General features: G+C 51.9%; 1 protein-coding gene and 1 long non-coding RNA gene across 4 annotated transcripts; one reads left to right on the forward strand and one right to left on the reverse strand.

Annotated features, from left to right (window-relative positions):
- The first annotated feature begins 2,027 nt into the window (after window positions 1-2,027).
- TMEM130 (transmembrane protein 130) lies at window positions 2,028-19,018 on the forward strand. 3 transcript variants are annotated; one of them, XM_004268921.3, is made up of 8 exons: window positions 2,028-2,283; window positions 7,684-7,989; window positions 9,274-9,433; window positions 12,646-12,812; window positions 13,539-13,623; window positions 14,849-15,051; window positions 17,016-17,128; window positions 17,596-19,018. In XM_004268921.3, exons 1-8 carry the CDS (start codon window positions 2,199-2,201, stop codon window positions 17,782-17,784), a joined length of 1,308 nt encoding a protein of 435 aa, XP_004268969.1. In that variant the 5' UTR covers window positions 2,028-2,198; the 3' UTR covers window positions 17,785-19,018. The 3 variants fall into 3 exon arrangements, with proteins under 3 accessions (XP_004268969.1, XP_004268970.1, XP_049555244.1); XM_004268922.3 differs by having other exon boundaries at window positions 2,033-2,283; window positions 17,632-19,018; XM_049699287.1 differs by lacking the exon at window positions 2,028-2,283 and adding an exon at window positions 2,599-2,641.
- LOC117200956 (uncharacterized) lies at window positions 7,892-25,767 on the reverse strand. Its single transcript, XR_004482796.2, has 3 exons — window positions 25,542-25,767; window positions 9,764-9,865; window positions 7,892-8,029 (listed from the first exon to the last, which is right to left on the reverse strand). It is a non-coding gene; the product is annotated as an uncharacterized LOC117200956 (long non-coding RNA).
- Window positions 25,768-26,036: the final 269 nt, after the last annotated feature.

Genomic DNA, 26,036 nt, shown 5'->3' on the forward strand with positions numbered 1-26,036 from the left:
GACTGGGTGTCCTGTGGTTGGAAAATTCCAGCAGAAAATCCGGTAAAGCTGAGATCTAGGCCTGGAGCCATGGTAAATTCAACAAAGAGATCACCCTGAGCTCCCTTTTGCCTACTTCAAACTACCATAGAATTTAACCCCCAAAGCCTCTCCAGAGCTGATCGGGGGTGATTGTTATCAGCTCAGTGGCCCCCACTTCCCACAGTTACATTTCCAATGCAAGATAATGAGGATTTGTGGTAGGAATATTAACACTAGGGCTGCTGCCCTTCTGTTACCAAAGGGAAATCAATTATACCATTTTGCTAGGGCCAACAGACCGACTAACCTGCTTTAGAAAGATTTTCAGTGACAAGAATTGACATCAAGACAGGTGCTGTGAGAGCCCAGAAGAAGGAAGGTTTCTGGGGGAGGTGATACTTGTGGGGAATTAGACAAAGAAGGGTCACATCAACATCGGCTTCAGGGTGGCCTTGCAGGTGGCTTCTGTGACATAGAGGTGACCATCTATGGCTACTGTATAGTTATTCAATGTAATAATGTTACACATGAAAAAATCGTAATAAATGTTATTATTCTATTTATGCATTTAGTACATGACAAAAACTACTAACAACCAGACCTTTGAAAAATGTGAAATAGTCAAACATTTGAAACTCAATTTATAATCTTAATATACTATTTTCTTCTCAAGCACAATTTTCTTCTCAATTCCTGATGGACAAGTGAAACTCTCCCAAGTCCTTAAGCAGTTCTAAGGATGACAGCCAACACTGACTGAGTACTTACTATGTCCAAGCACTCTTCTATGTGTCAAGTCGTTTTATCCTTACCACAGTCTCATGGGGCATTATTATTATTTTAAAGAAAAGTGAACTGAGGCACCAGCAGAGTTATGTGACTTTCTCAAGGTCACATAACTCTCAGAATCCAAAGTCTCCTGGTTCCTAGGCCTGGTATTTGTCCCCACAATGGTGACTGATGCCACCAGGGAGTGGCTAGCACTTTTAACTTTCCTAAGGGGACTCACTCGAATCTGTTCTCCCCTCCATCACAGTGAGATGGCAATGGGGCCAGTGCGGCCCGTTCTCAGGGGACCTCACAGCTGTCCCAGAAGTTCTTTCACTCCCATGCAGCCCATCCTGCAATTGTGGTCCCATCAGTGCCAGCCAGGTGAGACCAGCCATCCAACACCCCCTCTGGGTGGGCTCCCTTGCCAAGGATAAAGTAGAGGCAGAACTGGGACCAGGATCCAGGCTGCCGGTGTCCAGTCTTTAAGATCAGCCAGGCCGGCCACCTTCTAGGAGAAAAGACATGCTCTGTTCCGTTATGGCAGATGGAAGCGCCTGCTTAGGCCAGGGAGTGTCCAAGGAGCAGCCTGGTCACTCCTTATCTTGGTTGTCTGAGTGTCCCAAGGCCCTCAGTGACAGCGTTGTCGCTGTGGGCCCAGGTATGACCACAAACCCCACTTTACAGCAGGTGCAGAGAGGGTAAACTGAGGAATGGCATCAGTCCCAGCGCCTGCACCTGGGCACCTGCACCCAAGCCCTTCCCTCCGGAGGGACACAAGACGTTCCTAGGCCCACTGCCCAGCGCCTTGCACACAGTAGATGCTACACTTTTCTTGAATGAAGAGCCGCATCTCCAAGTCGTGTGCGTCATGAGGGGAGACGCCACCTGGAGAAAGAGCCCAAAGGGGCCTGCTCTGGGCTTCACACTGGTGCACGCTCCTCTAGGGACGCTGAGTCAGAGCCGGCGGACGCGGGCACAGACGCAGGGAGGGGAGGGGGCGCAGAGTGGAGGAACGGTGACCGGGGAGGGGAGGGGAAGGGAGGGGTCGAGGGGAGAGGAGGGGCGCGGCGAGGGAAGGGAGGGAGGGGCAGCAGATTGGAGAAGCGGAGACCGGGGAGGAGAGGGGAGGATCGTGGGGAGAGTGGAGGATCGTGGGGAGAGGCGGCGTGCGGCGGAGTGAGGGAGGGTGCGGGGAGGGGGCGCGGCGCGGCTGACGTGGGTCGGGGTCGGCGCGGCGGGCTGTGGCCGGCGGCGGCGCGCAGAGACACAGCGATCCGAGGAGAGGACGAGCCGGCGCCGCGCCCGTACCTCCCCGCACAGCCCGTGCCGTGCGACCCACGAGCTGCAGCCGCCGCAGCCGAATCGAGCCGCGTGCCCTCCACGCTCCAGCAGCTCCCAGCGCCGCCATGGCCCCGGCCCTCTGGCCGCGCCTCGGCCGCATCCTCTGGCTGGCCTGCCTCCTGCCCTTGGCCCCGGCTAGGGTGGCTGCAGGTAAGGCGCTGCGCGAGCCGGCCGCTCGCCCTCCCCGAGCCGCAGCGCGCCCGGGGCCTCGGGGCGGTTCCGGGCGGGCGGCCTCGCCGGGAGCTGGGGCTGCGGAGGTGGCGCCGTGCGCCCTGCGCGCACCTCCCACCTCCCCGCAGGCCGCGAGCTGCGGAGCGGAGCACGGCCTGCCGGGCGCCGCGCAACCCTCTCCTCTGTCCCTTCTCCCCTCTCCCCTGAAGTCACCGGCACTTGAGGGGGCTCCCCGCGCCCTCGTTCCTGCTGCCACCTCCAGATCGGCCTTGCCTTAGGGACCGCGCGGTGGCCGGCGCATCCATCCCGATGTTTGGAAACCTCGCAGCCGCTGGAGGTGGGGGAGGACGCTGAAGGGAGTCTGGGAATGCTCGGGGTCGGTCTTCTCGCCACAGCCCCCAGGGAGCGCTGCCAGGTTTGCCCGCGGAGCAGCGTTTTTGCCTTAAAATGTGGCCTTATCCAGAAAGGCTTTCTACCCTGCTTGTGTTGACTTCGGGGAGTATGCGATTTTAGCGCCCAGGAGGCCGGTCTGCCATTTCCTCTCTGGGAGTGATTTCCAAAATGGACCCGGAGCTGGTTCCGCTGGGTCCTACCCGGTGTCCCCCGGATCGTGCTTCTAACATCCCCACCTCCTCAACGCCCGAAGGCCAACCCCTACTTTTCTGCCCCATTTTGGCGACAAGAAAGGACCCAGGGTGGAGAGTTTTAAGGGGACAGTTGGGATGTGGGCAGCTCTTGGGTGGGTGTTAAATATTATCCAATATTTTCATGACCCCCCCTACACCTTAAAAGAATGGTAGACAGAAGAAGAGATCTAATGCAAACTTGTGAAATAAAAGCCACAAGGTAAAATAAAAAACCTGCATCTTAAGGATGAATTAAGGGAATTTTGTGGGAATTGGCTTGGTCAGGAGCATCTGCTTGCCCCTGGAAATGGGGTCTCTTGTCCATTAGGTTTACATGTGTCCAGAAATTATCAACGCGGCCTAAATTGCCAAAAAAAAAACGGTGTAGAGGGTTAATTCTTTGGAAGTCATGTGTGGTTCCCAACCTGGCCTATTGCACCCATGATACAGTCCAAATAGCTGGGAATGGGGTTGGGGAAAACTCACAGGGGGAAAAGAGAGATTCAGAAGCCCTTTCCACCCTTGCCGGGTCTGGGTCAGCCTGCACGACATGCTTCCTACACCAGGGGTTGAAGTCAGAAGTCCGTGTCCTGGACCGTTCATTAATTCCAGGTTGTGTTGTCCAGACTTCAGAGGTACCTTGGGAAGTGTTTTGGGCTGTGTACCTGTGCAGTGAGAAAAGGCTGATGTAGCCCTTTTCTAGACTGTTCTGGGGCCCTACAGGCTGTGTGGTCAGGGAGAATGCATGCTGCAGGTGGAAGCCCAGGGAGCCTGCTGGTGGACATTCTTCCACGGGTCAAACTTTGTGGCTGCTGTCACTTCACTTTTTGCTTTGGCCCTTTCAGCTCTGGGTCACTGGGGCACCTGTGTGGTCACTGGGGCACCTATGGCGCCCCTAAGCCCCTGACTGGGCTGCTCTGTACTCCAAGGCCATGTCATCTGGGCTCCCAAACTTGGAAAGATGGATTTGAATGGGTAGGTAACCAAACCTGGGCTTGGTTCCTTCAGCCACAGGTGGCAAAGCCTTCCCAGTCCATTTCAGCCTGGATGTTCTGGACGCTTTCTAGGCCCTGAGGACGAGGGGCAGCATCACCCCCCGGGGGCTGTGAAATACCTGCTTTTTAAAAACAAGCCTGAGAAAAGTGCCCTTGGAGCCTCTGGTGTGTGGACAGGTCGGGATGGGGGGCGCTCCCAGGAGCTGGGCCAGTGTCTGCTGCAACATTGGCTGTAGCCACAGCCCCTCCCCACCCCCACCCCATCCCGCCTCCTGGCTGAGCTGGCTGCCCTCCTGATTCTGTTCCCCTGGCAACGGATCTGCGTCGTGCTGACATGCGCCTGTCTTGCTGCAGACGCTGGATGGCCATTAGCATGCAGCTGAATGTCCCTGCCACCTGCCAGCCTCACTGTGGCCCACGCTCCTCTCCTGGGGGGTGTGGGCAGGAGCAAGAGAGGGAAGGGAGGAGATGGCCTCTCCTCTAAGCACCTCTTTCTGCAGCAGCCTGGCCAAAGACTGCCTCCCAGCCAGAGGGACTCAGCCTAGGGCAATGCAGATTGCTGTGTGGTCCCCGGCAGTAGCATTAGTCCCTGGGGACCTCTGGGGACTCAGGTCCTTCAGTGTAAAATACATACCGTGTTTTCTTGGAGAAACTTACGTGTCTGGAATTCTCTCTTTGGGATTAAGGTGCTGCAGGTCCCTTTTGCAATGCTAGCCCAAATGACTTTATAATCCAAAATACGGCCCCAAGGAAAGGGATTCACAACAGGGAACGTGTAACGTGGGTGAGCGGACAGGCTGGAGCCAGAGTCCCCAGTGGGGGCGGGCAACATCGCCGCAAGGCAAATGGGGTGCAGTTGAGGACACACTCGCTCACCTCCCGGTTTTGCTGAGTCCAGCAGGTCTCTCGTGAGCCCCCTAAGAGCAGGGAGCACATCCTGTACTTCTGGGTCCCCCCAGCAGCTGCGGGTTGGGGCTCAGTCCATAGCGCTTGGGTGAAGAGTTTCCTGGGGCAGTGCCATGTGGCCTGGTCCCTCTGCCACACCCTTCTCTCCAGGTGCCTCTCCACAGCATAGTGTTGAAACCCTACTATGTGCCAAGCACCTGGCTAGGCTTGGGGGAGATGGGGATGACCCCTGCCCTGCCCTCAAGGAGCTTGCAGTGCAGTGGGGGAGATAAGGAAACATTTATCCCAACCCAAGATTGTGACAACTGTGTGCTCAGGCTGTTGGGAGAGTGCCGAGGAGGTGGGGTGGGGGGGTGTCAGGGAGGGCTTCCTGGAAGAGGTTATATCCAGACAGGTGAAGAAGAGCAGTGGGGACAGTGTGTGCAAAGGCCCTGAGGCTAGGAAGGACAGAGCATGTTGGGGGGAACTGCAGGTGTTAAAGGGTTAAAGCTACAGCATGGATGTACTAAAATGTGAATGTGGTCTCCCTCCACCCCGAGGCTGGCCCATGATCAGATTAACTGTGCAGGAAGCTGCTTGTTGGGGTGGCTGGAATTAGGGCAGGACTGGAGGCCAAGGGTCACATTCAGGATGTATCGGTAATCCATCCGGATGGGGCTGAGTGCTACCTTAAGCAATGCTGGTAGTAATGGAGAGGGAGAATTAGTGGCAGAGGCCCGGGGGTTGATTCTTGGGACAGCTGGTCCTCTGACCCGGCAGAGAATGATAGGTGAAGAGAATGGTAGGTTTGGGAGGGGAGAAATCCAGGGGGTCTAGAGCATCAGTGGCCAACACAATTTTAGATGATGGAGGAGATGATCTATATCTGTGCTATCCGGGAGAGCTATGGCTGTTGAGCGCTTGAATTGTGGCTCTAGTGCAATGGAGGGACTGGAATTTTAGTATTATACATTGAAGTGATTAACTTTGATTAATTTAAATTTAATTGCATGTGGTTAGTAGCCATTGTATTATTGCTCAGTAGAAATGAAGTCTGTGTTACTGGGTTCCATCAGCATTTAGGAGGTACTGGAAGCCAAGGGAGGGGGTGTATGTTGCCGGGAAGTGGGGTGGGAGGGAGTAAAATGAGCAGAGGGGGGCTTGTGGGCCCTCCTCCCTTCCTTCTGCATCACCTCTTCTGCCCAGGTGTGCACTGTTAGACATTCTCTAACCTCAGGCCCTTCAGAATTCTCACCTGAAAAAGAAAATTACAGATCACAGGAAAATAGTTACTAAGACGTGCAGTAGTGCTATTGACAAGAGTGAAGGGTTCTGGGAATTAAGATATGCCTGCTTGAGGGATTATCATGCAAATAGTGAAGTTCACATTAGTGCCACTGCAGACACATTAGTGCCACATACATCCTTCTGATGTATTGTCAGGTAGAAATAAAGTAATTCAAAATTGTGTGCAGAGGCTGATTCTGACTAAATTTAAAACTTCTGTGCATGAAAAAGAGCTGGAGGACAGCAATATGATAGCAGCTGTTGTGTTTGGGGGGTAGGGTAATAGGACACTTCTACTATTCTTTATGCATATGTATTACTTTTATGATGGAAACAAATCTGATTTTTAAAATCTTACCTTCTGAGTGTGATAAAATCTGCAGCTATCTAAAGCAGGTGAAGAATAATGACTTAGGAAAATGCCTATGATACAGAATTGAAAAAACAGCAACAGCAATGGAATATATAATCTCAGAGTAAGCAACATTTAAAAGAATAGTAGGAAATGACCCAATATAGTAAGTGGTTGTTACTAATTATTAAAAAATTTTTTTAAATTTTATACCTTTCTCTATTTTCAGATTACAGTTAGTCTTACCTTCAATGTGTTGGTCAGATGGGGAGTGTTATTGAAAAGGCCTCTTATTTGGTCTCCATTCCATGTGCTCCAGGCCCTATTCTCTGCTTGCAACCTAGAAAACTAATTCCTGGGTTCCCTGTAAGAGCTGCATCCCCAGTATTTCAGTTCAGGTTCCCCAAGGAGTTGACCCAGCTGGAATCACAGAGCTCCAGCGTTGGCCCCTGCAGGAATCCTGGAGGTTCCCTAGAGCAGTGTAGTCCAGTGGAACTTTCCGTGATAATGAAGATCTGTATCCACAGTGTCCACTGTGGTGACCCTTGGCTACACGTGGCTGGCCCTTGAAATGCGCCAGCGCAACCGAGAAAGTGGGTTTTAAGTTTGTTTCACTTTAATTGACGCTTAAGGAGCCATACGTGGCTACCATATTGGACAGCTCAGCTCTAGAAACTCTCACCTTACAGATTTACAAACTGAGACCAAAGAGAAGGGGGCTTGGCTTGGATCACAGGGGCCCTTCCTCACAAGGCTGGCCTACCACCATCAAGGTATTAGGCCTTATCAGGGTCCAGACTCAGCTTTGTGTTTCCAGCTGGAATTTTGTTTCACATGTAAAGGTTAGTCCAAAAGAGTGGGCGATGGGGGGCATTTCTTGGCATCAGCTGCGGTGGCTCCTCCTGTGACATGCACTGGCCATCATTTTCACGGCCAGGAAGCCGGGCCAGGTCAGCATACACATGCTCTGTAAGGCCCTGCTTGGCTGGCATGAAAAAATAAAACAAACTGGAGACACGGGAAAGGGCGTGGGATTTGGAGTCAGTTGGGCCTGGGTTTGAATCCCAGCTGGGCAATGAACTAATCGTATGACCCTTGGGCGGGTCACTTGACCTGCCTGGGCCCCAATTTCTCCACCTGTAAAAGAGACTCACAGAAGCCGGCCCAGAGGGTGGCGGTGGGTTTCCTGGCCACGCCCCTTCGTGAAACGCGGTCTTCGTTTCTGGGTTCCTAGGCGTGTATGAACTTCACCTCACCCCCGATGGCCCTGCCACCACGGGGGCAGAGGTGACCATCACGGCCAGCCTGGTGGCCGATGACAATGGCAGCCTGGTCCTGCCCGCCAGCACCCGCCTTTACCGCTTCCGCTGGATTCACACCCCATTGCTGCTCACGGGGAAGACAGATGAGGCTTTCAGCTCCACCATCCGCGTCGTGGGGAACGTGCCCGGGGACTTCCCGGTCTCCGTCTGGGTCACCGCCGCTGACTGCGGGATGTGCCAGCCTGTGGCCAGGAGCGTCCTCGTCCTCCCCATTACAGGTGAGGACCTTTCCTACTTCATTTGTCTTCAGACTCCTGGCTGGTAATCACATAAATGCAGATTAGACCCATGGTTCCTTCGCTGCTGTCAGTTAACAAAGGATCAGAAAACGGTAATATGCACTGCTGGCAGGGTTGTGCTGAAATGGACACTTAAAGTACATATCGCTACTCGAGTGTAAATTAATACAACCTTTTGGAGAGCAGCTGATACATATGTATCAATGGTTATAAATTATTTTAGTCTTTGGCCTCTTCTTTCTCCTTCTCTCTCGCTCTCTCTCCCTCTCTCCTCTCTTTCTCTCTCTCTCTCCCCCTTCTCCTCCCTTCCTTCCTCCCTCCCTCCCTCCCCTCCCTTCTCTCTGTTTCCAAGAAGTCCCTGCTTTCTTGGAGTTTACAGTCTATTAAAGAACTTATCTTCAGGAAATAAACCTCCATTTGGGTAATGGTTTATGCACGAAGATGTTCATCACAGTTTTTATAATAACAGAAGAAAATAGAAACAAGCTAAGTATGCAACCATAAGGGGACTGGCTAAGTATACTGACACAATTTGTATAATGAATAATAATGACCTTTACAAAGAGTTTGTTGTAGCCTGGGGGAGTACTCACGGTTGTAAAATGTAAAAAATCAAAACAAAATTCTATAACCAATTTGATCAACTGTGTTTAATATGTGTATACCTTAAATATGTACACACGTATACTTTGCAATTCTTCAAAACATCAACAATGCTTGTGTTTGCGTGATAAGCAGTTTCTTTTCTTTTCATTCCACTTTGCAGCAATTTCCAAATGAGCTTTATTGAGCACACCTCACTTTCTGCTTAAAAAATCAGCCTTTTAATTTTTTTTTTTTAGAGGAGGCAGCATGGAATGGTGTTCCTCACCCAGCCCAGCACATGGGGTGTGGACCTGCGGTCAGTAGAACTGCTCATTTTTTCTAGGCTCATCTAATACTTTGAAATATTTCCCAAGAGCTGCTTTCAAAGCCTGTGCATTTCCTTCTGGTCCTGGGCATCTTTTGTGCCAGAAAGTTCAGGGTCTTGCTGAAAGGGGTTCAGGAGCAGAGCTATGCATGTAACACATGAAGGGAGTCTTCACCAGCGTCCACGGAGGGGGCATATGCCTCTGTGTTCGGTGACCTGCCGGGTCCCCTCTTGCCACCACCTGGCTGTGACAGCCAGGAGGTCGGGTGGGGGAGAGGCTGCCCTGCCAACTGGCATGTGGCTCTGCCCTCCTCCACTTCAGTGGACTCACCCTCCCGTGGTCTCTGTCCCAGAGTTCCTCGTGGGGAACCTCGTTGTCACCCAGAACACCTCCCTGCCCTGGCCCAGCTCCTACCTCACCAAGACAGTCCTTAAAGTTTCCTTCCTCCTCCACGACCCCAGCAACTTCTTCAAGACCGCCTCGTTTCTCTACAGCTGGGACTTCGGAGACGGGTATGTCCTTATCCCCCTTGATGCCCCAAAGTCTTGGCTCATGGCTGGTGGCCCTGTCGTCCCAGGCGGGGTGCTCTGTACTCTCCCATCTTCACCTTTTCACTCTCTCTCACTCCAAACATGCCTTGTACACCTGCTCTGTGCCAAGCTCGGGGTCCACAGGGACCAGTGTGAGCCAGTAATGGGACCTGCCTTCAAGGTGCCTGCAACCTAGTAGAGGGGTCATTGGTGGCCAAAACAGCCCTTTAAGGCTGGTCAAGGTAGGTATATTTTTCTCTGTTTGACTCTGGAGGGACCTGGCCAGCCAATGACACACGCTGTTATACTCACATGGTAGAATTCAGGTGTTCCAGCTTCATTCTCCTTACACCTCCTCTCCAGACAAGCCAATTGCGGGAGGCAGGTCGGGAAGTAGGGGCCGGTCAGGCATATCTGGAAATGGGCAAGATCCTGCGTGAAGAAAGCTACAGAGCTACTGAGAAGTAGCAAAGATTTGTTTTTTTAATTTGTTTCATTGAAGTATATAGTTAATTTACGATGTTGTGTTAATTTCTGCTGTACAGCAAAGTGATTCAGCTATGTACATATATATATTCTTTTTTTTTTTTTTTTTGGTACGCGGGCCTCTCACTGCTGTGGCCTCTCCCATTGCGGAGCACAGGCTCCGGACGCGCAGGCTCAGTGGCCATGGCTCACGGGCCCAGCTGCTCCGCGGCATGTGGGATCCTCCCAGACCGGGGCACGAACCCACGTCCCCTGCATCGGCAGGCGGACTCTCAACCACTGCGCCACCAGGGAAGCCCTATATATTCTTTTTCATATTCTTTTCCATTATGGTTTATCACAGGATATTGAATATAGTTCCCTGTGCTATACAGTAGGACCTTGTTGTTTATCCATCATATATATAATAGTTTGCATCTGCTAATCCCAAACTCCCAATCCATCCCTCTCCCACCTGCAGAAGTAGAAAAGATTTGAGTAAATGGGTATGAACACCACGTCCGGGATGGTGAGTCTTAATATTGTAAAGATGTCCGTTTCCCCCCAGTAATTCTTTAAGTTTAATGCAAACCCAATAAAAATCCCAATAAGAATAATTTTTGGAACATGACAAAGATTTTACAGTTCATCTAAATTTTGTGTATAAATACACAGTTTTACGCATATGTGCACATACATATATACATATACGTCACATATACACATAACGTATATACATACATACATACATACATGTATACAAATACACATATACATTTATATATATGTATATATATGGTTTTATAACATAAAGAATATTTGTCTCAAACCAGGGCACAGCCTCCATATTTATTAGGGGCATTTATTTTCACGTTAAAGAAAGTTATATTCACTATTTCTTTCTCTTTTGTTTTTTTCTTTGGTTGCGCTGCAGCCTGCAGGATCTTAGTTCCCCGATCAGGGGTCGAACCCAGGCCCTTGGCAGTGAAAGTGCAGAGTCCCAACCACTGGACCACCAGGGAATTCCCTATTCACTATTTCTATTGCAATTGAACATTTTTGACTAGGCAATGAAATAAAATAAGAAAAGTAAATGAAATATAAATGTAAAGGAGGAGACAAAAGTCATTGTACACAGATGACAGTACTGTTTACCTGGAAAACACAAAAGACTCAACTGAAAAATCTTAGAACTAAAAAGATTTTAATAATGTGGCTGGTTACAAAACAAAGATTCTTAGCTTCTCCATATAATGGCAGTCGAAAAAATCTTTCATAATATTTATAAAAATGGACAGAATAAACTTAGCCTAAAATTGTAGGATTTATGTGAATAAAATCATAGATTGTACTGAGAACCTTAAAAAGACTTGAAAAATGATGAGAGAATTTCTCAATATTGTAAGAAGAAAGAGAAATGATCAGAAAAGCAGAATGATGATGAATGGTGATGGGGAAAGGGGCTAGAAATACATACATAAACGTATTTAGAAAGCTACAAATAATTTTCAGCAAGAAAAGGCAGCTCAATGGAACAGAATAGAAAAAGCAGAAAAAAACCCTAAGTTTATATACACATGTAGTGTATGATAACAATGTTATTTCCAGCCAGTGAATAAGGATAGATTGTTTGATAAATGATACTAGGGTAGCTGGTTAACTGTTTGGGAGAAAAATAATCTAATCCCTAACAAAAGCTATTCCAGATAGATTTAAAATAGTAAACATAATGAACCAGGACTAGATTGGGATGTAGATGATCCCCTGAGATTAGATAGTTTGGCAGTGGGGAAGGCATTTCTGTAAATAAAAGGCAGAAACTAGAATGGAAAAAATGCTAAATTTGGCATCATCAGATTTAAAATTTGAAATGGAAGAAGTAAATCAAACCAAAGGATAAAGGTTAAACTGGGAGAAAATATTTGGAAGATAAGTAATAGGTAAAGGTTTGATAAACTTCATATATAAAGAGCATCAACAAATCAACAAAAATATTTTATTGTTACTAGAATTCCTTTTTTTTTTTTTGCGGTACGTGGGCCTCTCACCACCGTGGCCTCTCCCACTGCGGAGCACAGGCTCCGGACGCGCAGGCCCAGCGGCCATGGCTCACAGGCCCAGCCGCTCCGCGGCATGTTGGATCCTCCCGGACCGGGGCACGAACCCACATCCCCTGCATCGGCAGGCGGACTCCCAACGGCTGTGCCACCAGGGAAGCCCTAGAATTCCTTTTGAAGTGATTCAGGTAATTGTAGGGAAAAAGCATGATGTTACACACTTAATATGTTATATCATAACCCGTGATGGAGGTATGACTCTTCCTGTTTTTCAGATGAGAAAAGTAAGGCTTAGAGTTATGTAAATAGGAAATCTGGAGCTGAGATTTAAAGCCAGATGTGTCTTAACTCCAGAGTTCATACTTCTCCCCTCCCCAGATGTCCTTGTCTAACACACAGCCTTTCCCAGTTTCCTGGCTCGGGGTGCAGAGCACTTCCTGGCAGGTGACAGGCACCTGTTGCTAGGAGTTCTCCTACCTGTAACTTACAAATACAAAGACAACCAGCAGCCACTCTACCAGGTACAGCTGACCTCATGCCCTGGCTGGCTCTGGAGACTGATGCTGGGATGATGTTTTTGCTTGCAAGGCGTTGGTCTGAATGTGTCACTGTACAACCACTCTAAGAGGGCACGTGAGTCACTTCTGTCATCTCCTCCCTGTCACCTTATAGCACCCAGATGGTGACCAAAGACGCTACAGTCTATTATAACTATTCCATCGTTGGATCCTTCACTGTGAAGGTCAAGGTTGTGGCGGAGTGGGAGCAGGTAACACCGGACGTCGGGAAGGGCGTTCTGCAGAAGACGGGCGACTTCTCCGCCTCGCTGAAGCTGCAGGGTGAGTCTCTGCAGGGGTTGGTGTGGGTTGAGCATTTGGCCCATCAGGGAGCTCTGGGTACCACTCCTTCCAGGGCTGGGTCACTTGCAGATCAGGGTGGCTCCAACTGGGCACTGGGCTGAGCTCGGATGCACAGCCTCTCTTCTGTTCCCCTGGCAGCCCTCTGAGTGGGTCTGTCATTCCCCGCTTCCAAGAGGGCACTGCAGGCCATGGAGGAGGTCAGGTGGCCACCAGCTGGCAGAGCCCAGACACTGCTGTGATACTCCTCGTTCCCGGCTACATCTGCCTCCCGTCAAGGACCGTCCTGTCAGGGCTGGGACAGCCTCAGTCGGCTGCACAGGGAGGGAACAGCCAGACCTGGCTTTGGCAAGAGGGGGTGCTGGGGCAGCTGCAGCAGATTTCTTGGTCGTGCTAATGGGGTGCTGCTTCCCCCACCCCACACACGGAACAGATGATGCGGGGAGGCGGTGGTACCCTAAGTCAGCCCCAGGTCCTGCTCACCAGGGCCCTGCTTGCTTCCTCCGGCTCCCTCACTCTGAGCTGGCTCCAGCATCTGCTGCTGACAGGGAGGCGGGACCCGGGTATGCCCTGGATGTGACATGTGACCTGCCCTTGGGGAGGGCCAGGAGGAGGACGGGGTGACGGTCACACAGCCTCGGGACTCCACGAGCCCTGATACAGCTGTCGTCAGCCACCAGATACAATGAGGTCTTCTCTGCCTTTCAGAAACCCTTCGAGGCATCCAGGTCTTGGGGCCTACCCTAATTCAGACCTTCCAAAAGATGATAGTGACCTTGAACTTCCTGGGGAGGTGAGTGAAGCCCAGAGCACACTGCACATGACCTGTGGTCCTGCCCGCACTCCCCTTCCGAGGCTCCTGACCTTTTGCTCCATCCCTGAGGGGACCCAAGTTAAGGAGCTCACGGAGGGATGATGCCACCCTTGACTGTGCCATGGGAGAGTCACAGGCGTGGCTTCATTCTCAGGGTCCAGAGGAGGGAGCAGTGGCCTTTTGGGGCTGTCGGCAACATGGGCATCAAGGCAGAGGCAGGTGAGCGACCACTCCTGTGAAAAGACCCGTATGTGACTTGGGCCTGCTTTCCAGCCCCCTGGAAAGCAGGCCATCTTGGGTAGGGCCTGGCTCAGCTCCTGCCACGAACACCATCAAGCTGAGTTTGTAGTAAGTGATGAGATGAGGAGATGCTGGGTGTGTTCTCCCCACAAGGGAGCCCCTCTCGGGGGCCACTGGGATGGACGGGGCTGCAGAAAAATAGTGGTCAGGGCCCAGCCCTCCAAGGACTCTAGTGGGGAAGACCAACCCCACCCAATCCCCCGACAAGGGGACACGTCAGGGGGAAATGAGGCTAGACTGGGAGTGGGCAAAGTAGCCAAGGAAGGAGGAAGACAAGCCAAGGGGCTGGAGGTGGCTCCTGACGCTTTCAGGGGGCTTTGGAGATAAGAGCTCAGTACTTAGAGAGCAGAGGGGGAAACTACTTGTGCTTGGTAGACCTGATTGTTGAAGTGGCATGAGTGTGTGTTTACTCTGGTCTAGGTCGTGTGAGATAGGAATGCTCACTTGGAATTCTTTTTATGGACCTGCATTTTCCAGATTCTGAGCCTGTGCTGTGGCAGGTGGATAGTTTGGAATGCCCTCACCCCTTCAAACCTGTCAAAAGCCGACTTATCCTTTTAGGGCCTACTCAAATGCCACCTCCTCCAGGAAGCCTTCCCTGACTTCCTCATTAAGAACACGTTCCTCCGTCCCCTGTGCTTCCACAGTGCACCAAGTGCGTCACTGGGGCACTCATTCTGCCTCCTTCAGCAGTCTGTGTATGTCCCTGTTTGCCTCACTGACCCCCCTCAGAGTCCCGAGCCATCTCTTATGTACCATTTTGTTCCCTGGAGGCCAGGGAAGCTGGGTGTTCTGTCCTGGAAAGGACACTGAAGTTCATGACTGCCTGGGCTTTCCTGGACTTAGTGTATGCTCACACTCCTTGCTGAGCCATTGCTAAAAAAATGCCCCCATTTCCCTGCAGCCCCCCTCTGAACGTGTGCTGGCGTCTTAAGCCCGAGTGCCTCCCGCTGGGGGAAGGGGAATGCCACCCTGTGTCAGTGGGCAGCACGGCTTACAACCTGACCCACATCTTCAGGGATCCTGGGGACTACTGCTTCAGCATCCAGGCCGAGAACATTATCAGCAAGACGCATCAGTACCACAAGATCCAGGTCTGGCCCTCCAGTAAGTGACACTTCGCCTCTGCTCTTACAGAGGCAGCAAAAACCAGTCAACCCTGCCACCACCACCAGTGTGCTGCCACCAGCCAGCTCCACCAACAGCCATCAACATCAGTCCCAACAACACAAGCATCATCAGTAACCCTACGGTCCCCAACCAACGCCACTGACTGACCACCCACAGCACTAGAAACTCTGTAGTGCCACCAACAACTGCTCTAGCCCCCACTACCAGAACCCCTCAGTGCCACCACCACCACCCTCCACACCAGCACCACTAGCAGTAACGACAGACAGCTCAGCTACTGCCGGCTAACTTGCCCAGCGCCACTGCCACCATCACCACATGCTACAGTTCTTCTAGCATCTTCAATAGCCAGAGATGGCGCTGCCGTTGCGACCACCCTTACCACCATCAGCACTGCCGTTAACACCCCTGCCACCAGCCCCTGCACTGACCATTTGGACCAACACCATCCATCCCGTGCTACCCCAGCATCATCCCAACTTCAGCTCTCCTGTTGCCACCACCACTGACAGTGGTCAGTGTCTCTCCATACGTTAACCACTGCCACACTGGTCCCCAACACGAACCCTCCCTCCTTCACTGCTATCACCGCCACCCCATCACCTCCATCTCGGCGCTGTTGCCGCCACTAAAACAGGCATCTCCAACGGTGACGGTGCTGGACTCACAGGGCTGTTGTGAGTCTCCCAGGGAGGGTAGGCAGCTCAGAAAGTGTGCGGTACAGTCTCTCTCGTTCATAAGGGTGCCCAACCATCGCCCCTGGAATACCCCTTCCCAAACACATCATGAGGTCCTGCCACTGGCTTACAGCCACAGGATTGGCTGATGACAGCATCAGGTCCTACCCTTCATTTCCGGGGGTGGGGGGGCCTGTTCTGTGACCCCAGAAAAGAACTTTCTTATGTAGAGGAGAAAGTAGGATCCCAGAACCCTAGGGATGGTCTTTCAGATGCCCGGCCAGGTTCCATGCCATACAGAACAAAAGGGGACACCCCGCCAGCTGCACTCATCCCTGAGGTTGGCCCTGTAAGTGCACCAGATGCTGTCACTGCCCCCTCCAGTCTTTCCCGTCCCTCTGAGACCCTGAGCAGACACCACTCTCCACTCCTGGCCCCGGCTGATGTTGTGGGCCAGGCAGAACCTGTTAGCATCATCGGCGGCCTTGGGCCCCACCTCCCCCAACATCTCCTGGGCACTGAGTGTCTGGGATCCCTCTGAATTCTGCAGAGAAAGACAGCACTACAGGTAATCAATGCCGCCTTTTCTTGAGAGACAGATCCTCATGGCGTATGGCGGTGGCTCTACCAGGAGGAGGGTGGGGGAGTAGGGAGAAGGAACCCACACTTGCTGATCGCCTGCCTTGCACCTGCCTCACCTGGTTGCATTCCCGTGGCAGCCTTGTGGGTCAGTATTGCCATCAGGTCACTGGTCAGAACCAGGATTCGAACCCAAGACCCCCTGGGCTCTTCCTGCTCTGCCATGCTGCTTCTTGGTAACAGGATAAGGGAGTGAGCCCAGAGCTGCCAGAGGTCACAGGGCTGTTTGGGTGTCCTCACAACTTGGCTTTCCTTCCCCAGTGCAAGTCACCCAAGAGAGACCAAGGAGGAAGCTGCTAGGTCTTTCATGGCATAGGCTCGGAAGTTGTATGTCATCACTCTGTCTCATGCTGCTCATTGGGAGCAGTCCACGCTCTGGTGGGAAATTTAGTTGCACCCCTTGAAAGTCACTCTCAAGTAAAACTTGAAAACCCTCACATACCCCAGCTTGGTTTTTGTGAAATCCTGGATTTGCCTGTTGGGGTTGCCTAGTTGGGATGCATGAACACGAGGAGGAGAAAAGCTCTGGTGGGCTGTGTTCTCTCCCCTGTGTCATCTCCTCCTGAAGGCTAGTATTCAGCACCAACTACCCAGGCTCGTGACTTTAGCCTGTCTCACTCCCAGGCATCCAGCCTGCTGTCTTCGCTTTCCCGTGTGCCACACTCATCACCATGATGCTGGCCTTCATCATGTACATGACCCTGCGGAACGCCGCTCATCAGAAGGACATGGTGGAGGTGGGTGCTTGGTGGGGTGGGGGCTGGACTCCTGGGCCCTGACAGGAGAGGATATGTGGAGAGGGCAGTGGGGGCTAGACCAGGGAGCCTGGAGGTGGTCTGGATGTCAGAGCAAGGCCCTGAGGCTGGGGGTAATGTGCCCAAGAGGCATCCATAGATGGGGCCCGATGGATGATTTAGCTGCTTGCCAATGTGACTTACCTCCTTCTATGCTAGCCCTTTGCTTGGCAGCCGTGCCCATGAGCTTGTAAGGGAGAGGGCAACCGAAAGCAGGAAAGACCCACAGAGCAGAAAAGCCAAAGGCACAGGGAAGCGCTGCATGGCTCCAGAAGGGTGTTTCTGTGCACGCTGCCAGCAGGCAGCTGAGCTCCAGGCCACCTAGCCAGGCAGCTGAGCTCCTAAGGCCACCTAATGGGACTCCCAGCGGGCGGGCGGGTGATTGACCAGTGGGGTTTTGTTCACCATAGGTGGCTGATTTTGACTTTTCCCCCATGTCTGACAAGAACCCGGAGCCGCCCACTGGGGTCAGGTGCTGCTGCCAGATGTGCTGTGGGCCCTTCCTGTTGGAGACGCCATCCGAGTACCTGGAAGTTGTCCGCGAGAACCACGGGCTGCTGCCGCCCCTCTACAAGTCTGTCAAAACTTACACAGTGTGAGCACCCCCCGCCCCCGACCCGGTTTCAGCGTTAACTGACTGCTGACTGGGAGTTTCGGGCAGGGCGGGGCAGGGTGGTGCACGCTGCCCAGCAGGAGGGGTTCATGCGTGCAGGGCTGTCCACCCTGGACGGCCGTCCATTTTTACAGTCCAGCTGCCTCCACAAGCCCCCCTCCATCACACCCGCTAGCCATCCATCCATCCATCCACCTATACAGTTGTAAGCCCCTCTCAGTCAGTCCCACTCCTTGGCTTTGAAGAGGCCTCAAGTGGGGCTGCAACACCAGACGTGGTCCTTGTTCTCTCCTAAGTGTGCCTGGCTACTCCTCGTCCATTCCTCCCCTATTGGCACATTTGCTGTCTATCTTGGGTTCACAGTCCCCTCTCCCAGGCAGCCCTGCCCAGGTCAGAGAGCTGGAAGGAAGGTCACAAATGGATAATTTAAGGCTGCATCACAAAAGGTCATACATACAGAGACAAGCGTGCACACACGCCACACAGACATTTCAGATGATTTCCTCTGTATCAGTTAGGTGGTTGCTGGGATGTACCCTGAATCAGCACTAAAATGAAATCTGACCTTTCCCACGTGGCCCTGACAGCTCCTGGGCCTGGCTCCTCCCTTTGTGTGCTGTCCCTGTGGCTACTGGGTCCCTTTCTAAGGACACCCTGTTCCCTCTCTGCTTGCTGGGGGTTGGGTGGGGGCAGGGCTAATGCTTTGTGAGTGCAAAGTGCTTTATAAATAGCACCTTCTTTTATTGAGTCCGTGTTAAACTTTCATTGAGGAAAAGGCTTTGCAGCCAAAAAAGAGTCAAGCCACGGGGACTTGGGTACCCGGAGGGGGAGGGGACAGTGTTCTTGCCCCCCCAGCTGCTCCCAGGGTGGCCTTGAGAAGGAAGAGGCAGGACTGGATGGAACCCGGGGCGGGGGACCAGCCCACTCCTCTTTCTTTGTTGGCCCAGCAGCCTGGGGGAGGCAGAGGATGTGCAGAGAGTGTGTTATGGGTGCAGAGGGAGACCACGATTAGGCCCCTATCGAACTGTGCAGGATTAGGGAGCAACCTGGGCCTGCCTGGGGAGGGGAGGCAGGGCCGTGGGGGCTGAGCTTCGTTGCTGTCATCGTTTGCTCTCAGACTTTGTGCTGAAAACAGCGTTCCCACTGTCGTGCAGCTCCTACTCATGAAATACTGCCATTATTGCCGAATAAAGCTTGTGTGCTCTGAGTATAGCCAAGCATATGCCAGGTGGCCCGAGTCTCTTTCTTTTCCGTGCGTGGATGTTTGGGCCTTGCAAGCAGCAAGAGCATTTCTTGGATGAAGCGGGACGTCCCGTCGTGTTCTCTGGCAAGGGCCCTGGATGGAGCCGCTGGCTACGACCTCAGATCTGGGTCAGTGGTTTGGGTCAGTGGTTCTCAAACTGCCTCTTAGGCTGCATCACAGACAATCTGGCTCCTGAGGGCGCCCCAGGTGACTCCAATGTGCAGCCAAGTCTGAGACTCTGGGGTGGACTCCTGATCAGAGGGGGATGTAGGGCACACCTGGGAACTTGGAAATGCAGATCCCTGGGCCCCATGCCACACGTGAATCAGCTCCCGGGGAGGGGGCAGCCCTGGTGCATCAAGTGTGAGAACCTCCCATCTCCAGCAGGGCTTCCTGAACTTGGATGTGATGAGAGTCACCGGAGGTCTTGTTAAATGACATACCTTCACGCAGGGTGTCTGGAATGGGCCCTGGGATTCTGCATTTCTAACAAGATTCCAGATGCTACTGCTGCTGCCGGTCCCAGGACCTCACTTCGACTTGCAAGGCTCTGAGTCTACACCCTTCCTGAGCTCTTTTTCTTCTATAAGTGGTTCAGGATTTTTTCTTAATTGCCTCTGCTCTCCTGTCGCCCCCACCACCCAGCACCCAGCGGGTGTGCCCCAAGATTTGAGGAGCTGGACATAGGTGTGAATAGACCCTGGCCCCACCCCTGCTGTGCCACCCTGGAGGCCCCACTTTCAACGAGCAAAGTCATTTAGGGAACTTTCTTGGACTTCAGCATCGCTGGCATGTGGGGTGGACACTGCCACACACACCTTTCCTCTGGCCTCCCACCCAGGGGTCAGCTATGTCATGGTTCAGGGCGGGAAGGAACCTGGGTATAGCAGGGCACCCTCATGCCCTGGATAACTGGTTAGAGGATCAAATGAAACCTTGAGTTACTTTAAAGTATTCTTAATAGACAAAGACAGAAAACATTTTAGAACCACTTCCTGCTGGCAGAAGACACAGCTCCCCATCTCCGCATGCCTTCAAGAGAACCAGGATAAAAAAATCTCAACTCACCCAGAAGAATTTAAAGTGGAGTTTCATGCTGTAAAGGCAGCTACATCTCTGCAAAAATGGGGGTAATCAGGTGTTTGTCTCACAGAAGTTAAAAAAAATTAAAAAAAACAACAACAAATTGTCAGCCACATTTAAGAGGTTGGGTAGAAAGAACCCTTGGGATAAAAAAACCCCCCAAAAACCTGAGAGCTGGAGAGGGAAGCTCACTTTGCCAAGCACAGATGCACCAGCTGCAATACAGTTCAGCAGAGTATTTGACTTGCAAAGTTTGGGAGCACGCAGGCTGTTGGGCAGTCGGCTGGGTCAGGCAGCAGAGTCAGGCACTTCCAGGCTCCCTCCTAACCCTGGGCAAGGACACCTTCCAGGGCAGTGCTCACTGATTTGCTAGGCTGTCTGGAACGTTCCTCTGGAGGATTGCAGGAGGTTTCCAGAGCTGTAGCCCAGGCGAGGAGCCTGTAGGGAACTCACTGTATTTCCTTACCAGCCCCTGGTCACTGGCCCATTCCAGGCCTGTAGCAGCGAGTGTCCAGCTCTGTCCAGCACAGCTACATCTCACCTGAGCATGCTTATAAGCACTGTCATGATTCTCTATTAGCCTGCCCCACAACCACACCCCAGGTCCAGATGGCAGGAGGGCTGGGCCGCTATTCCCACCAGCCTACAGTTCCAGGAGGGACCAGATTGTTGCTGATGAGAGGCTGTGGGTTCCCATGACCACAGGGTGTCAGAAGCAGAATCAATTGAATGTATTTTTGCCGGTACCTGATAAGAGCCATGTTTTCCTTTAAGAAGCCCATCACCCTGGACATACTCGGGTGTTTTGGAAGGGTTCTGAGGGCTTAAGCCTGATAGGATTAAAGTGGGTGTCCAAGGAAATGTACATGAACTCACCTATACTGGGTTGAATAGTGACTCCCCCTAAATTCATGTCCACCCAGAACATGTGAATGGGACCTTATGTGGAAATAGAGTCTTTACAGATGTGATCAAATTAAGATGAGGTCATACTGGAATAGGGTGGGCCCTAAGTCCGATGACTGGTGTCCTTACAAACAGAGAAGAGACACAGACAGGCCACGTGATGGACCCAGAGGTTAGAGAGATGCATCTACAAACTAAGGAATGCCAAGGATTGCTGGCCACCCCAGAAGCTGGAAGAGGCTCGGAGCAGATCGCTGTGTGTTAATATGCTCCTGCTGCCATCACAAAGTATCACAGTCTGGGTGAATTAAACAACAGAAATAAATTTTCTCACAGTTCCAGAGGCTGGAAGCCACAGATCAAGGTGTTGGCAGGGTTGGTTTGGTTCCTTCTGAGGCCTCCCTCCTTGGTGTGTAGACGGCCATCTTCTCCCTGTGTCCTCACCTGGTCATCCCTCTGTGTGTGTCTGTGTCCTAATTTCTCCTTCCTATAAGGACACCAGTCAGATTGGAGTAGGCCCACGCCAATGACCTCGTCTTAACTTAATTACCTCTTAAAAGGCCTTATCTCCAAATTCAGCCATATTCCGAAGTGCTGGGGGTTAGGACTTCAACTGATGAATTCTGGAAGGACAAAATTCAACCCATAACACCTTGATTTCAGACTTCTGGCCTCCAGAACCGGGAGGGAAGAGATTTCTGTTGTTTTAAGCCGCCCAGTTTGTGGTGTTGATTTCCGCCGCCCCAGGAAGTGAATACACTTTGCAATGTCTATCCTGGCAGCTCTCTCAGACTCTGCATCCATCCAACAGGAAGTCCTTCAAAACAGATCCAGAATCCAACCACTTCTCCCTGCTTCCGCTGCCACCCCGCTCCCTGGTGGGGCCATCCCCATTATGTTGGCTTCCACTGCCCCTCATCTCACCCCAGGTATGTTCTCAGACCCACACGAAGTCCATGTCCTCTACCCAAACCCTTCCATGTCTCCCAGCTCAGGGGCCTTCCAGGGGCTTTCAAGGCCCACACGACCTGGCCCTCTGACCTCACTTGCCTCAGCTTGGTCCTCCTCAGGGCTTCCCTAGGGCCGTTCCCCCTGCCGGGAGCTTTTCCCTACACATGCCTGGGGCTCCCTCCTTGCCTTCACATCTGCTCCAAGGTCACCTGCTCAGTGATACTGACCCTGACACCCCCCACCTCCCGTACCCTACGTCCCTTACCCCCAAGAGCACTGATCATTTGCTAACATACTATTAATTTTACTAATTTGTTTATTTACTCTGCCTCCCTCCATAAAATAAAAACTCCAGGAATGAAGGGACTTTGCCTACTGTGTCCAATATTTCTATTTCCAGCACCTAGCATAATGTCTGGCACATAGTAGGTGTTCATTAAATATTATCGAGGAAAGGAGGAGAAATGCCACCTCCCCATTCAAATGCATGGCCTGGCAATGTCTAGGATTTAGGAGAGGAAAAAGAAAATGCTGAGGAAAGGACTCAGTGTCTCCCCAGATTGTCCAGAAGGACAAATGGCATGGAAGCCCTGGTTTGGGCCATGTGGTGATGTCCAGGTGACAGGATGCTGAGGCCTCTGCACCTGTATCCTGGAGAGAAGGACCACTGTCTGGGGGTGTCCTTCCCTGCCCGGAGGACCTGAAGCTGCCCCAAAGTGTGATGGCATTCCGGAAACCAGCTCTGGTGCTTGTTCATCATCAGAGTGGGAAGCCCCTGGCTGTCTTCTGAGGATGATGCCTCATTCCGTGTTGGGGGGGGCGATCAGAGGGTAGTGGGGAGCCAGGCTGTGGAGGGTACAGCAGGGGCCGAAGGAGCAAGCTGGGTTGGAACCTGGCTAAGGGGCTGAGGAGGGACTGGGGCCACCAGGCAGGATCCGGGCCAGGGGCTCTTAACCTGGGGTGCCCGACCCCCCAAGGGATCCATGGAGAGAATTCATGAACTTGGATGGGAGAAATGACATCTCTATTGTTACAAACCTTTAATCCAATCGAGGCATTTCCTTCCACCACAGTGGCCCCAAATGGCAGTGTTGTCAGCAGTTCCTGTGACTTTGCCATCAGTAACAATCAAAAACATGTTCACATCACCCTCCAGCTGTGCATCTCTCAAAATGTCATTTGTGCTGATCATGTGTTCAAAATTACCGTTGCTCTTAGACTTGCTTTCGGATCTTATTTCACTAAGCACATATATTACAATTGCTATTTTGATAACTGGTTTCCTTTGAAATCCTATTATTTAATATTATGCTTTTAAAACCATTATTCTGATGGCTTCATCTGACTGGAGGGGGGCTCATGGTACCAAGAAGGCTATCAGGCCCCTGTAGCTGTTCTCTGGGGAGATCCTCAGGGGCACAGGGGTGACAGGAGACTTTGTTTTCTTCGGGCCAGAGGGAAGGATCCTTCCCTGGGTATCTGACCCAGGAGACCAGGAGCCAGGTCCCCACAGGCCTGCAGTGCTCAGTGCAACCAGCAGGTGGCAGCCCCACCCAGCCATGCTTCTGCAGTTTCCTTCTAGTGCTGGCTGCGGGAACCACAAGAATACAGGGGACACGGATAGCGTGGGTCCTGGCAGCTGTGGCACCCACAGACGCACACACCTGTGCACGCGCCACATGCCTATGCACGCTCACACTGACAGCTGGAGAAGCCTACCTGGGAATCAGCTTCCAGAACATCCTGGCCCTTCCAGGACAGAAGGCATTCCCAGGACTCTTGCCTTGGGAAGTCCTTTCAGAAGAGGGGACCCCCTTTGTTCTTCCTCACCTTTTCCTTCCCTGATATCTTTTCTGAGGCGTCCACAGGTCAGCACAAGCCAGTAACTCCAGCCACAAAAATAATCTAGTTGCAGCCAAGGTAGGGAGTGGGTGGAAGAAGTGGAGATCTGAGGTCTTGCCCAGACCCTGGGCAAGTGACTTAATGTGTCCAAGCTCTAGTTTCTTTGTGTTGCACAATTTGTATAAAGAGTGAACTCTTACAACTCAACAACTATATGACAAACCACTTAATGAAAAATGAGCAAAGGACTTGAATAGACATTTCTCCAAAGAAGACATACAAATGGCCAATAGACACATGAAAAGATGCTCAGTACCATTAGTCATCAGGAAATGCAAATCAAAACCACCCTTAGATACCACTTCACGCCCAATAGGATGGCTATAACAGACAACACAAAACACAAAGCGAAACAGAAAATACTAAGTATTGGCAAGGATGTGGAGACATAGGAACGTTCGTACACTGCTGGTGAGAATGTAAATGGAAGACAATTTGGCGGTTCCTCAAAAAGTTAAACACAGAATTACGCTATGACCCAGCAATTCCACTCCTAGGTATACACCTAAAAGAACTGAACACAGATACTCGGGTACTTGTTCACGAATGTCCATAGCAGCACTATTCACAAGAGCCAGAAGATGGAAAGAGCCAACATATCCATCAACAGAAGAATGAATGAACAAATTGTGGTAATACACACAATGGAGTATTATTCAGCCTTAACAAGGAATGAAGTACTAACCCTGCTACAACAGGGATGGACCTCGAAAGTATCATGCTCAGTGAAAGAAGCCAGCCACCGAAGGCGACACACGTTTATATTAAGTGTCCAGAACAGGAAAATTCATAGAGACAGAAAGCAGATTGGTGGCTGCCAGGGGGTTGGGTGGGGGAGGGAGGAAGGCGAAGGGATTGTTTAAAGAGTAGTGTGTGTTCTTGGGGACAGTGAAAAAAGTTTGGAAACTACGGAGAGGTGGTTGCACAACATTCTGAATGCATTGAATGCTACTGAATTGCTCACTTTAAAGTGAGCAATTGAATGTTATGTGAATTTCATCTATTTTTTTTTCAACGTATTTTTTTTTTTCCAACAAAATAAAAAGAACGAATGGGTGCATTTTCCAGGCAATCATTGAGAGAACGTTCAGGCAGCATCGACAAGCCCTGCACAGGGGCCCAGCAGACCCCGGACACACGCCCTTCTTTCCCGGCACGCTGGGCACATTTCAAAGTCTGAGTCAGTGGTGAGCTAGGATTGTAGGGGCCGCGGCAGCAAGCGGTCCCGACTCACCTCGCAGGGGGACGCAGCCATTGCTTTCTTTTCATTTTCTTCCCCGAAGCCCCGCTGTGCTTCCAGGAACGGGCAGCAGGGGGTGCTAGAAGCCAGCTGCAGAGCCGGGAATGGACGGCCCGACCACCCCTTTAGACTCAACTGGTCCAGCTCAGGCTGTAGTTTCTAGCTGGTCACCACACCCCCAGACTCCCAATGAGTGTCGACCGGCGCCGCAGGCTTCTGGCTCCAAACAGGTGGGATCAGCTCAAAAAGCTCAAGGGCTCCCTACAACCTTTAACACCAAGTCCAAACTCTCCGCCCTGAAGCTGCTCCCACTTCTCTCTCCAGCCTTATTCCCTATAGTATGGATTCACCCTTTCCCCACGACGCATGTGGTCTAAGCACGACCCCCCGCCTCCCCTCCACTGCTGTCAGGGCTCACCTTCATCCATTTGGTACGTGTGCACGATGACCGATGCTGGGATGCAGCCGCCAACCAAGCGAACCCGGCCTCTTGGGGCCTCCCGTCCTGTAGATGACCAGCATCCGGCCATAAACCACGGAAAGAGCCACCAGCTGTCAGGGGCTGGTGCCTCTTCTTCACGTCCTGCCTGCGGAACACGCCTGAAACCTGCCCAGTGGCCAGCATGAGGCCAAGTTTCCTGACTCCGGCCCAGACCAAAACCATGAGAACTCTGGTGACCACATGTGGCTCTTCCGGCAGAAAATCACAAGGCTTCCCCGGGAGATGCTCTAGGATGCTGAGCTCGAGGGCTCAGAAGCAGCAACTAGCCCAGCAGTGCCTCATTAGAAGCATCAACATAAGCTCTACCCAGGACGACTGACGCGCTTCTGCCTGGAAAGTTTTTAGGAAAACTGTTTTTTTAACAGTTATTAGGAAAAAGGTTATTTTCTGTGATCTATTTATTCTTCTGTT

The sequence above is a fragment of the Orcinus orca genome, chromosome 16, assembly GCF_937001465.1.
Source record: "Orcinus orca chromosome 16, mOrcOrc1.1, whole genome shotgun sequence".
NCBI classification, from domain to species: Eukaryota; Metazoa; Chordata; class Mammalia; order Artiodactyla; family Delphinidae; genus Orcinus; species Orcinus orca.

Coding starts and splice junctions, on each gene's coding strand:
- TMEM130 (XM_004268921.3), top strand. CDS start 2,199: ATGGCCCCGGCCCTCTGGCCGCGCCTCGGCCGCATCCTCTGGCTGGCC. Junction 2,284..7,683: donor CCCGGCTAGGGTGGCTGCAG/GTAAGGCGCTGC, acceptor CTGGGTTCCTAG/GCGTGTATGAACTTCACCTC. Junction 13,624..14,848: donor ACCTTGAACTTCCTGGGGAG/GTGAGTGAAGCC, acceptor ATTTCCCTGCAG/CCCCCCTCTGAACGTGTGCT.